We start from the raw sequence: 14,180 nt of genomic DNA on the forward strand, positions 1-14,180 counted from the left end.
AAAAAAAAAAAAAAAAAAACTTTAAAAAAAAAACTTTAAAAAAAAAAAAAGAAAATAAATTCAGGTGGTTCGGCAGCTAAGAATGTGTACTGCTCTTGCATAGGACCCAAGGCTGATCTCAGCATACATGTAAAATGGCTCACCCCTATTACTCCACTCCAGGGGATCCAAGGCTCTCTTCTGGTCTCTTCAGGCACCTGCACACACACACACATGTGACTCTCACACACACACAAAGTATTTTAAAAGAATACATACATTAATATTTACCAAAAAAACCATAAAAGTTACACACACACAAAAAAAATCAATAATACTTGCATCCTACTGGCGTTCCCTCTGTCATGTGAAATAAAATCCTCTAATCTTGTGAGGAAGAAACTAACAGCATTGGCTAACTATGGAGGAGAGCCTGGGCAGATGAGACACCAATTTTGAGGCACCATATTTCTCTACATATATTATTATAAATATTTGTAAAACTTCTTGGAATGCCACAGAACTTGCAATAACTAGCATACTAAAAGTAGGTTCTTCCTCAAAATGCATGCATTCTGAGGAGGGTCAAAGCCTGTGAACTTCAGCCTTTTTTTTTTTTTTTTTTTTAAATAACCTCTGAGATCCATCAGTCTGGTCCTGTTCCCCCACCCTGGAGACCTGAGTGAATCAGCCCCTATGTGCTCTATGCATTGGTTACAAGAGCTCACAGCTGCTGTTACTGAAAATGCCCAGAAGTCATGCCTTGCGTGTCAGTCACATGTGATAAGTGGCCCCTGGCTCCAGGAAGCACTTCTAAGTGCTACTCACACTACAGACAAATAAGTAAGTCGGGGAGCTGGGAAGATAGTCCAGTGAGTTAAATGTCAATGTTGAACAAGCCTGAGGACCTGAGTTCAAATCCAGCTTCCATGTAACATGCTAGGTATGGTGATAAGAAGTGAAAATCTGATCACTGGGGACACAAAGCCAGGTGGATCACCAGAGTTTACTGGCTAGCCAGCAGCTAGCCCAACTGGAGAGCCACAAGTCCCAATGAAAGAATTTATCTTTAAAAATAAGACACTTGAAGAACAACGCCTGAGGTTTACCCCAGGCCTAGACATACATACCTCCAAAATACTCAACTCTGATTTTTAAACACATTTTCTGAAATAATGTATTTCCTTAAGATGTATTTGTTTAATGTATGTGAGTACACTGTCACTCTTTTCAGACACACCAGAAGAGGGCATCAGATCCCATTATAGATGGTTGTGAGCCAACACGTGGTTGTTGGGAGTTGAACTCAGGTCCTTGGAAGGTCAGTGTTCTGAGACACTGAGCCATCTCCAGTCCTAACTTATTTATCTTTATTTTATGTGCATTGTATTTTGCCTGCATATGTCTGTGTGAGGGTGTTGGATCCCCTGGAGCATCCTTGTATAGAGTTGCCTGAAATTTTTTTTTAAATTTGAGCCGGGTGGTGGTGATGGCACTGGCCTGTATTCCTAATGCTAGGGAGGCAGAGACAGAAGGATCTTCATGAGTTCAAGGCCAGCCTAGTCTGCTCAGATGCTCAATGATAGAGGACAGTGACCGGTGGTTCATGCATGGCTGTAAACCTAGCTGCTTGGGAGACCCGGGCAGAAGGATTACAAATTCATGAGCACATAGCAAGATCCCATCTCAATGTCTAAGAATCCAGAAAAGATGGAGAGAAAGATAAGACAATGCCATTTCTTGAGCACTGTATCTGCCCATCTTGAAACTGGAACTTTTTAAACATGTGTGTATGGGGGAGGGTGTGTAGGTGCCACAGCATACAGTACTTATGGATGTTCAAGGACAGCTTGGAGGAGTCAGCTCTCTACTGTGTGGGTCCTTGAGGGTAAATTTTGGTGTCTGGCTCGGCAACAAGCACTTTGTACCTCTTGAACCATCTCAGAGGTCCAGAGCTTTCAGCTTTTCAGCCCTGATTCCAACAGGGATGTTTCTTGGTCATGAAGGTAGTATGAAAACCATTGCTAATGCCATTCAAAGCTGGGTTTCTGCCATCTGCAACCATACAAACTGTTTAATAAAAACTAGACTAAGGAGAGCGTTACCTTCATCACAGTTCCTATGTGATACCAGAGGCAGCCAGCTACACACTTCCAGGCAGGGCAGCTCAGTTTTATCTCCACCAGCTGTGTAACTGGGGGAAAGCAAGACTTGTGACAAGAGCTACAAACATATACATGCATGTCAGCAGTTTGTCTTCTAGAGTCAGAGTAGAGCCCTTAATGATGGCTGTACCCCATGAATCCTAAGTTCAGCCCTTCCTCCACTGCTGCCACGGCCAGATAGCTCTGAGGTTGTATTCCACTCATCTGGTGCTTCAGGAGAGGTGGGACAGACACCTGTGGGATCTGCAGATGGCCAGGATCTGAGCATCCTCAGGCACAGGAGGGGTGATGCTGGCCAAAGGCACTCTGACTCTTACGCCTCTCTCTGTGGGGTCGCAGTGGAATCTGAAACCTCTTCTCCACTTTGAAGGAGGAATGCGGAAAAGAGGTGTTTTGACCAGACTTGAAAGTCTCTGCACCAACTCACAGAGACAGAGCTGCTGCCCCCTAGGGTGTTTTACAGGTGTTCCAAAAGACACCTGCACAGTAAGGGGTGCCCAGGTTCCTGCCTGGCAGATAGATCTCCCCCAGAATCAAAACCATGGTTGGAAGAGAAACGGTAACACATCTCAAGTGTCCAGCCCGTGGCGTAAGGCCTGGTAAGTAAGGAGAGTAAGGAGAAAAGGGAAGAAGGCAGAACTGAGAGAAGAAGAAATGAAGAGAGGGGGCTAGAAGGGGAAAGATGGAGATACAGAGAGGAAACAAGACAATGGCCAGCCATTCAAAATTTCCCCTAGACCAAGGACTCCCTGCAATAAGACAGACAGGCCCAGGCAGTGAAAGGCAAGGACAAGCCCACCTCTTCCCAGTCAATTTAGACAGCAGCTCACAGACCTTGTGCCAAGACTTTCTTGGCTAAGGGGCTTCCCAAGGGAGGGTCTAGGCCCTTCCTTCTGCCCAGCAGTCATGGAAGTACCACAGAAACCACCTTCTCACCCACTCAACCTGTAACCTCCCCCTTTCTCCTGTTGTGTACAAAGGTAGACTTGATTGTTAATCTCTCCCACATCTAGGAGTGGAGCTCCACAGTGAGGTGAGAGGGCGCTATCGCTCAAGGTCGTTGCATTCCCAGCCCAGTGCTTCCCCCCCCCCCACCCCCCAGGAAACCGTCAGTTGCCCAGCCTCCCAGCATAGCTGCCTCAGCAGATGAACGTCATGCCTGGGCTAGCTTCTTTTGCTTCAAGGTTTGTCATTGGCTTCACCTAGAGGAAGCAGGGCCCTTCATCCAGCAAGTCCTAGCTCATGAAGCCAAAAGCCACAGGAACCCCAGGGTCACCGAGAGCAATGAGGTCTCAGGACTGTGCCCCAAGGCGTATCTCACCTCAGGCCTCTGGTACTGGGTTTAGCTCACCCACAGACCATTTGCTCTAACCACCTGGTAAGATTTGCCTTCTCAAATCCTGTCTACCAAGACAGAACCATCAACCTCCCTCCAAGTAGCTGAATCCAGTGTCACACCACACAAGCCCTCAACAGGAAAGCCAGAACTAACACTATTTTGGGGGGGTGGGCTGGAGAGCTGGTTTGGCTCAGTGGTTGGGGGGGAACTGATTGCTCTTCCAAAGGACGGGGGTTCAAATCCCAATACCCGCATGGCAGCTCAGGACTGTCTGTAACTCCAAGATCTGATAGTCTCACATAGACATACATGCAGGCAAAACACCAACACACATGAAATAAAGGGAAATAGGGGCTGGCGAGATGGCTCAGTGGGTAAGAGCACTGACTGCTCTTCCAAAGGTCCGGATTTCAAATCCCAGCAACCACACGGTGGCTCACAACCACCCCTAATGAGATCTGACACCCTCTTCTGGTGCATCTGAAGTCAGCTATAGTGTACTTATGTATAATAATAAATAAATCTTTAAAAAAGAAATAAAGGGAAATAAAAATTTTAAAAAAGAGAAGTTTCACACGAACATTTCATTTATTAAAATAATTTCTGTAAACTCTTTCAGAAGAATATACATTTTCCTTGCATGGAAAGCATTTCAAGGCACCGTAAGATGACAGTCTCTTTAAGAACACCTCTCTCTCTATTCACATGTGAAAATTCTACTAGGAAAAAAAAACCACACGTAACAGACAGAAGACAGACAGACAGACACACACACACACAGAAACCCGTATGTGACCTCAGCCACCAAGAAACAATTCACAGGGCCTGTTGTGGCACAATGACTGACAACTTTGGGGGTGCTTCTTACTGTTGCTGTCCCCAAAGAAGAGAGAGGTGGACTGAATATGAAAAGATCCAGGGGAGCAGAGGGGTACGCCTCAGACCAAAAGTCCGAGTAAAAGTGGCGCCGGCGGCGTCTCTCCTCTGCTTTTTCTCGCTCGCTCTTCACTTTTTTTCCTCCTCTTCACTCAGGGTGGAATTCTCCTGCTGTGGGGACGTCAGCTTGTTCTGCATAAGGGCCGCCAACTTTTTGGAAGTCTTTTTGAGAAATGTGCTCCCTGGATGGTCACTGTTTACATGCAGATACAGGTCCTCCTGGGTGGGGCCCGTGTAGCCGCAATCCTCACACACGTAGAGTTTGTCGCGACGCTGCTTGTAGGCGTACTGCTGCTGTACCCCATGGATCTTCTTCAGGTGGGACTCCAAGGAACACCGCTGGGTGAAGGCCTTGTTACACACCTCACATTTGTAGGGGCGGATGCCTGCAAGGACAAGGGGCAGAAGGTCACCAGCTGGTCAGAGCCACGCCCAAGCTTCCCTCCAGACCAAGCCATAAAAGTCTCCCTTGGCTAAGAACTTTGCTGATGTGGGGAGAGTGGGGCCAGAACCATGCACCAGAGTTCAGGCAGCGAGCTGAAAAACCTAACACACGTGGGCGCCAGTGAGCCAGAACCCACCACTTGGCTCTGAGAGAGCTTAACTTGCTTTCATCTAACTTAATGGTCTCGTCTTTTATCAGCCAGGTCAACTGTTTTCGATTTATGTACTGTCAGTTTCCCGGGAATCAGACTCTGAGACAAAGATCCTAGAATAAGTTTTTTGGAGGGGCCGTCTTAGGGAAGCAAGGGTTAGGGAACAAAGGACAGAAACAGGGAAGGGAGGAAGGCAGAGAGCAGGGAATACTACCCCAGCCTTTGTGCTGGACATCGTGGGAGGCAGCCCAGAGCTTACATTGTGCTAAGCACTGCAGAGACGAGATGAAATGAAGGACCAGCGAAAAGGGCTTGCTTTATATGCTGAAGACCAGAATTTTCTATGCTCAGTCCTCAGAACTTATATTTACAAAGCCGGGCAAGAACATGGTGGCTGCCAGGTCCCAAAACACTCCACTGGATTAATGTTAAAACTGTGACTTTTACAAGTCTTAATACAACAATAGCATCGATGAAGGGAAAGAAATCTGAAACATTTCCCATTTGCTCAGAACTGTGTGCTTGTAACCATGTTAAGTAATTCATTTACGGTAACACATGCCTTTAATCCCAGCACTCAAAGGCAGAGAGGCAAACAGATCTCTGTGATTTTAAGGCCAGCCTGGGCTACACCATGAAACCATGTCTCCAGTTTCTGGGAATCAATGGCAGGCAGACCCCTGGCACTCACTGGCCAAGTGAGAGACTCTTTCTCAGAAAAAGGTGCTGTGGGAGATAGGGGGCACAATGAGGCAACTCAGTGGCTCCACTAAAGGAGTTAGCCATCACAGCTGACCATCTGAGTGTGGACACCTGAACTCACATGGTGGAAGAACATAAAAAATTGGTTCCCATTGGTCCTCTGACCTCCAAACTCACACATGGCATGCATAGGCAGACATCAACACACATACCTTATGTGCGCTAAATAAATGTTGAGTGGGAGCATACTGGGGTCTGGGGGAAGAGGCACAAGGTGTTGTCAAGAGGACACTTGGCATCATTGGCCTACTCCTTCCTACCACATGTGTACGATCACACATGCGCGCACGCGCACACACACACACACAGATGACTAGCTGTGTCATTTTGTTTTTTAAATGAAACATTGCAGGCAGTGGTATTCTGTAATCCCAGTTAAGAGTGTGAGAGCAGCCTGGGCTACCCGGTACAGGGAGAGTCCATCAGAAGGGACCAAGTTCAGAAGCCCATGTCTGCTGTCCCAGCACTTGAGGGAGGTGGAGGCAGAAAGAGGAGGGAGGCCAAGGCCAACCCGAGTCATGTGACTACATAGGAGGTAATTTAACTAAGTTGGTCAGCTGCCCAGCTCTCCTGTGCCTGCACCACCAAGGCAAGCTTTCCAGCACTGTCCCCAGCCAGCTTGCCCACTGCCAAAGCTGGCAGGGGTAGGGCCAGCTCTTCCTCTCTCATGCCCTTGGGGCAGCTCACCTTTGCCTTTACCTCAGGGCCATCTCTACTGTGCGGCCACACAAGGCATAGGGCCTGAGGGGTGAGGAAGGGGGAAGGCATTTCTCCCTCGACCACCCCAAGGCAAACGAGGAGGAGACTCGCCTGCACTCCTTTCTTCAGGCCCCTCTCTCTCTCTCTCTCTCTCTCTCTCTCTCTCTCTCTCTCTTAAAGATTTATTTATTTTATGTATATGAGCACACACTGTAGCTGTACAGATAGTTGTGAACCTTCATCTGGTTGTTGGGAATTGAATTTAGGTCAAGCCTGCTCGCTCCAGCCCAAAGATTTATTTATTATTATAAATAAGTACACTGTAGCTGTCTTCAGTCACACTAAAAGAGGGTGTCAGATCTCATTATGGGTGGTTGTGAGCCACCATGTGGTTTCTGGGATTTGAACTCAGGACCTTCAGAAGAGCAGTCAGCGCTCTTACCTGCTGAGCCATCTCTCCAGCCCCCACTTCCTCCACTCTAATGGTCCACTTTCTACTTAAAACAAAAACAAACAAACAAACAAACAAAACCCAGGTTCTACATGAGAGACACAAACAATATGTCTGAGTCACTTATCTTACTTCAAATGAAGTGACATAATTCATTTTTTATGGCTGTATGATACTCCATGGCATATATACATATCCGAGAAATGAACACTTCTGACTCTTGACATAGAGCTTCCTATTTATTCCTGGGGTGACCCAGAGACCAGCAGGACCCCATTCAGCCTTCCCTGCAGTATTTAATGCATACTCTGCACATATCTTCTATGGGCAGAGCACCCAGCAAGGTCTAAGAAGGTTAGGAAATTTCAGGGGCCAGCATTATCACCTGGCCAGTAAAGAAAGGGGCTGACCAAGAGGTTTTTTCATTAAAAAGATATAGTATAGGCGCCGAGTCTGGTTTTGAGGATGGGTACTTCATGATATAGACACAGAAGGAGACAGACCATAAAAGCTCTAGTTATAACATTTCTACCTTATAAACCTGTTCCCTGCCCCAGTGTCCCTGCTCCCTCTTCTGACTATAATCTCACTCCTGGCAGACAGATATTTTGTCAAAAAAGCTCCTTCCTGGGCTTGAATGAATAAAATCCGGTCTCCACACCTTCAAGGGAATAGAGATAGACCCGTGTAAAGAGGATCTAAGTCCCACCCACAACACCGAGGCCACGCCCATCATCTCCCTCTCTAACAAAACCCAATCTTTTCCTAGTCAAAAGAACAGGTTGGTTGGGAACCAAAAGCCCCATCTGCTACCAGACATAAATTAACCTACTGACACCTACCTGGGTTCCAAAGTCCAAGGCCACTGGGAAGCAGAGCACTGCACATCTGCCACTCATTAACGGAGTCTGTGGTCAATCTGTTAACTCTCAGTACAGCTCAATCGCCTCACCCACGAAATGCAGATAGTTCTCACACCCAGGAGGGCTGCTCTGAGGATTAACTGAGCTATCAGAGGCACAAGAGCTGGCAAACACTAAGTCTCAGGACGTTAGGATCTCGGTGTTTAGAATCCAGCTCAACACAACGGAAGCAGGGTCCCCTGCCTGCCCTATCCCTATTTGTCTTCCACCTACACTTTTTGTTATGAATTCTGTATTTCACAACAAAAAAGGATTTTTAAAAAATGGTCCCTAGGCCGGGCGTGGTGGCGCACGCCTTTAATCCCAGCACTCGGGAGGCAGAGGCAGGCGGATTTCTGAGTTCGAGGCCAGCCTGGTCTACAGAGTGAGTTCCAGGACAGCCAGGGCTACATAGAGAAACCCTGTCTCAAAAAACAAACAAACAAACAAACAAACAAACAAACAAACAAACAAACAAAAAATGGTCCCTAGGAGGCTGGCAGAGCCATCCCTCACTGCCTGCTCTTTTGAATTTTCTATCCTACACCTTTATTACCTAGTTCATTCATATATACATACATTCATATATACATGTGTATACAGATTATATACATACACACACATATATGTTCTTCTGGGGTGTTGTCAACAAAGACTTTTGAGTTTTTCATTCTTTGTGTGTGTTTGTTTATTCCTAACACTAAGCTGAATTTCAAATCCCACATCTCCAGGTAAAGTCCCCACTTCTGGAACTGTCTGATTGCTTTCCTTCCTCTGGGTCAAATGTTCCTTTCCTGATTTTGAGCTAACTGTGAACTCCAACAAGAAGCTCGGACACAGGCCTCCTGGTGGGAGAAGACACTGAGGGCTGCCTCTAGGAAGGCAAAGAGGCAATGCCTGTGAAACCCAGAGTGCTCCTGCCCTTTGGCCTAGTAAGTTCACCTGTGGAAGGTTACATCAGAGATAGACTTGCATGGGTGGGCAAAGGATATGCAAGAAAATTCATGGTGGTCAGAATTAAAACAGAAAACAACCTGAAAATGGAAGCAAGGACTTCTGGGAACTAGGAAAGGACTGTGCATCTGTGATGGGATTTGTCATGGACAATGAGGAAAAGGAGTGAGGTTCCACAATGCAGACACCAAGCAAGCCAAGGTCTCCTTCCCAGGAGAGCAGCCATGTGCCTTCGAAGCTTCCAAGACAAAAAACAAACAAAGAATAAATGGCAAATCACTTTCAGAAGCTAACTGGGGCTGGAAAAGAAACTTGGGTGTTTTGTTTTTTAAATCTCATTTTCCACCATCCCCCCCACCCCCCGCACCATGTAAATATATTATTATCTTTTTAGGTAAAAACAAATATGTAAGTTAAAATCTAAATGAAACCACGGATGAGGTGACACCACAGGTGAGCTGGGCTGTGGGGGAGTGGATTCCAGGTTCTTCGGCTAGCAGCCCTGCCTTAAACTTCTGATCTGCATTTTTCCCAATCCAGGCAATCTTTCTCCTTAGGCCCCAAACAAAGACACCATTGTCCTCTCTGCTTTAGTCAGGCTGGGGTTTGTTTGTCTTCTGGTCTCTCTCAATATAGCCCCTGATGGAAGATAAGGTAAGAAAGCCCCCTGTCCTGTGGGCAGCCCCTCCCTAGCCCTCACCTCAAATTGGAATTCCTCCGGTTCTCTCTATGGAACGCAGCCCACAGGAAAGGCAGGGGCCTTCTTTACTTCAACCAGAGGCATAGATTGTGTCTTTTTTTTTTTTTTTTAAATGTCTTCCTGTAGCTCAGGCTGGCCTCAACTGTGTAGCTGAGCCTAACCTTGAATATCCTTCCTCCACTTCCCAATTGATGGAACTACAGGAGAGGGCCTCTATACTGGTTGTATATGGTATTAGAGATTAAATTAATACATTTGCACTTCTTAGGCAAGCCACTCACCAACTGAGCTACACCCCCAGGCCCTATGGGTGGGTCAACCCCACCTGGTTTTCCCCATGGGTTCTTGGGATCAAATGTGGGGTCCTTAGGCTCAAACCACAGGGACTTCCTATTTGAGTCAGCTTTTTCTTTTCTTTTTTTGAAATTTCATTTGTTTGTTTATTTAGTTATTTCATTTTTATGAGTACACTGTAGCTGTCTTCAGACACACCAGAAGAGGGCATCAGATCTCATTACAGATGGTTGTAATCCACCATGTGGTTGCTGGGAATTGAACTCAGGGACTCTGGAAGAGCAGCCAGTGCTTTTAATCTCTGAGCCATCTCCCAGCCCTCATTTTTATTTTTTTTTAAAGATGTTTATATTTTTAGTCAGGCAGCAGGTGGTAATTTCAGTACCTGGGAGTTTGGGGCTAGCCTAGCCTATCTATTAAGCTCTAGGTCAGCCAGAGTTACATGGTGAGACAGTGTCTCAAAAACAAACAAAAAACCTCACACACACACACACACACACACAAAAACCCATTTATTTTTATACATGTATGTATGTACACCATGTGAGTGTGGTGCCTGCAGAAGTCAGAAGGTGTCATCAAATCCCCTACAGGAGTTACATTGATGGTACCATACCACGTGGGTGTAAATGAACCCAGGTCCTCTGCCAGAAAAACCAAGTGCTCTGACCTTGAACTTTAGTAATCCTCCTGCCTCAGCCTCTGTGTGCTGGAATTAATGGCATGAGCCACCACACCCTCAGAGCTGTGAGTCATCTTTCCAGGCCTAACCAACCTCTTGGCCTGATCAGCCATTATGGTAGATTGCTATCGGTTTTTTTTATGTCATCCAAAATCTTCCACAGCAGATGCATTCATTTTACCAAATAGGAAAACAAAAAATTCTTTTGATGAATACTGTACCTCAACAACGAGGTTGGCACCTTTGAGGCATCAAAATGTGCAATTGTGCACGCCCACCAACTCCTGGGTGATGCCGGTGGTCCTCAAACCATACTGAGTAGTGTGGGCGTGGACACTCAGTGTGGAGTCTAGCATGTATCAGTATTTTTTTTTGGTTAGTTTTTCGAGACAGGGTTTCTCTGTATAGCCCTGGCTGTCCTGGAACTCACTTTGTAGACCAGGCTGTCCTCGAACTCAGAAATCCGCCTGCCTCTGCCTCCCCCAAGTGCTGGGATTAAAGGCGTGTGCCACCACGCCCGGCTAGTATTTTTTTAAAAAAAGATTTATTTATTATTATATCTAAGTACACTGTGGCTCTCTTCAGGTGCACCAGAAGAGGGCGTCAAATCTCATTAGGAATGGTTGTAAGCCACCATGTGGTTGTTGGGATTTGAACTCAGGACCTTCGGAAGAGCAGTTGGTGCTCTTAACCACTGAGCCATCTCTCCAGCCCAGTATTTTTTTTTTTTTTAAATTTCTCTACTGCACGCACTCCCCCTCCCTTCTCCATATGTTCCAGCCACCCGCTGCCACACCCCTTAGATCTAGCACAGGCCTTGGGCTGGTCAGTATTTTTCACTCAAACACACAGATCTCTCTCCCCCAAAATAAATTATTTCGGCCAACAGGCAGCCACTCTTAGGCAGTAACCCTAGCTGGCCCAAGTAAAAAAAAGCCCAAATCCAAAAGAATGTTCTGTAAGCACAGATCCACATTGCTTTTCTCGGGCTGTGAACTGAACATACATGTTTTGGGTTTTTTTTTTTTTTTTTTTTTTTTGATGTTGGGTCCTCTCTCTGCTTCGATGTGGGTGAGTCTGGCCCTTGTGATCCTGTCCCTGACACTGGGACATCTGTGAAGTGTATGGAAGGTAGTGTTGGCTCCGCCCCAGACCCACTTCTTGGGCTAATGCACAGCCCCAGTGCACCTATAGGCTGGCAGCTACCAGCTCCTAGGCACCCCCTTCTCCTGGGATTGGGCACTAGCCGTTACCTTTCCCAATGACAGGGAGTGAAAACTATCTTCAACTATGTCAGATTGAAATGGGTATAGAAAGGTCCCCCACAAACTGTGGACAGGAGAGATTGAAGGTTAACACTAAACCCCAGCTGCCCTCACTGCTTGACAAGTTCCTCTCAGAAACCTTCTTTCGTTAAATCGTCCTAACGAGGAACTGCTCCCAGTTTGCGGGGGCCCAAGACTATTTAGAACAAAAACTGCTTTCGTTGATGTTATTAATGATGGCTTGTTGGGTTTTGTGTATTTGTGGTGGGAAGGGGTGTTTGTTGCTTGTCTAGAAATCACTGTTTAAGCTGGGCAGTGGTGGCGCAGACCTTTAGCCTCAGCACTTGGGGGAGGCAGAGGCAGGCAGATTTCTGAGTTCAAGGCCAGCCTGGTCTACAGAGTGAGTTCCAGGACAGCCAGGGCTACACAGAGAAACCCTGTCTTGAAAAACCAAAATAAATAAATAAATAAAAAATAAAAAGAAATCATTGTTTAGCCCAGGCTGTCCTGGAACTCACAACCCTTCAGGCTTCTCCTCCCTAGAGATCACAGGCATGTACCACCATGACCAGCTATAGATACATTTAAAAAATGCTATGGGGCTTTTCCTCCACACCTCTTGGTTTATTTAAATATTTAATGAGCTACCATCTGAATCATACCCTTGCCCCCTAGCCCGGACTGCACCCTTGCCTGGATGGACACACACAAACACACACACACACACACACACACACACACACACACTCCACAGAGAGACAGAAACAGGGATAGGGACAAAGAATCCTGTGGTTACTTTTTTTCTTGGTGAAGTCATACCCAGAAAAGGAGTCCTAATCTTTTCTTTCATCTGTTTGGATATTAATGTAAGCCATATTCAGGCTCTGGTTTCCCTGAATCTTTTTCAAGAATTTTTCTGTGAATTTTGAGTCTCTAATTAGATGCCCTCTGCAGTTGCCGGGATGTTAAGAGATCCCGTTGGTGGTGTGGGTGAGAGGCAAAATTAGCCTGATTGTCCATCCATCCATCCATCCAACACTGCTAACCCTTCTCTAATGGTGGTCCCTAGGATTCTTGCCAGATTTAAAAAATGCTAAGTAAGTAAGGCTTGGTCTTTTTGGACTCTATGCAAACACATCCCTCACCCAGCTGTCTCCTGTATCTGTGCTGAGTGTCTGCATCTTTGTTTCGACCTAAATACAACACTTAGAATAATCAGCAGCCAAACCCTATGTTCACAGCTCGACCAAAGGCAAAGACCAAGTTCCCATTAAAGTCTAGGATGGTCGTTTGGAGCCTGTGAGGTTGGGTCTCATGAACAAACACATCCAAGACCTCCCAAAAATTTTCATGTCTTTACCAGGAGACAATCATAGGCCTGACCTCCTCCCTCCAGTCCCTAGCTCCATGGCCTGCGCAGGTCAGTGACTCTACATGTTTGTCACCAGATAAGATAAATGTAGCCCCCAGCTTTTCCTTATGAAAAGTAATCTTTGGAGGCTAGCACAGGAGTCTGGGTGTGGACGGGCTCAAGCCATTCCCACAGTTCATATTGTTTATTACTTTGAAAGCAAAAGTCATCATTAAAACTCTAAAAATGTCTAGGTATTAATTTCAACTATGACAGTGCTGTCCAATAGAAATTAAGGGGCAAACTACCTGAAAATTTAGAAATTTCCAGAAGGAGCCAGGTACAGTGGCAATGTACCTACAATTCCAGCACTCAAGAGACTAAAGCAGAAGGTAGAGTTCAAGGCCAGACGAGATTACAGAAGACCCCGTCTCAAAACATAAGTAAACAAAGAAATAGAAACAGATGAGATTCTTTGAAGCAGGGTCTCACGGAATCTCCCTGGATGGCTTAGGACTCCATATGTAGACCAGGTTGTCTAGAACTCACTGAGATCTTCCTGGTCTGCACTCTGAGTGCTGGGACTTAAAAGAGATTATCTAAAATGATACAGTTTAAACTTTATTTAAACATTACCAGTTCAACGTGGAATCTACATTAAAATTTGAGATTTTTTTTTCATTAAGTCTTCAAAATCTAGTCTTAAACCACATCTCACTGCTGCTAGTCCCAAAGCAGCAGCCACATGGTGCCTCTCAGACACTAGAACTGCTGGTTCAAGGCTGGCCAGGGCTACTCTGTGAGTTCAAGGCCAGTCTAAGCAAGATAGTGAGACCACTTTCAGAATATACAGGTTAATGTTAAAACACCTGGCTCAGTATGTTCAAGGCTCTGGATTCAATTTCCTGTATTAATTATTTACTTGATTAATTAATCTTTAGAGACAAAAAAAAAACTTGTGGTCAGATTCAAAGCAAATACAGATCTGATTTATATCATCAAGTTTAAAAACACTTATATTTATTAGACGTCAGGATAGTGACTTCCCTTGGAGGGAAAGCAGGTTAAGAGAAAGAAGGTAATGATCTCTAAGGCTAGAAATATT

The 14,180-nt window shown here is 45.7% G+C and overlaps 1 protein-coding gene across 2 annotated transcripts in view; it reads right to left on the reverse strand.

Annotated features, from left to right (window-relative positions):
* Positions 1 to 4,052: 4,052 nt before the first annotated feature.
* The window catches only part of Ovol2 (ovo like zinc finger 2), a 27,463-nt gene continuing 17,335 nt past the window's right edge, over positions 4,053 to 14,180 (reverse strand). For both annotated transcript variants that reach the window (XM_021153073.1, XM_021153082.1), the window contains exon 4: positions 4,053 to 4,805. In XM_021153073.1, the coding sequence (XP_021008732.1) occupies positions 4,489 to 4,805 (317 nt within the window). In that variant the 3' untranslated portion in view covers positions 4,053 to 4,488. The remainder of the gene's footprint in view (positions 4,806 to 14,180) is intronic.

The sequence above is a fragment of the Mus caroli genome, chromosome 2, assembly GCF_900094665.2.
Source record: "Mus caroli chromosome 2, CAROLI_EIJ_v1.1, whole genome shotgun sequence".
NCBI classification, from domain to species: Eukaryota; Metazoa; Chordata; class Mammalia; order Rodentia; family Muridae; genus Mus; species Mus caroli.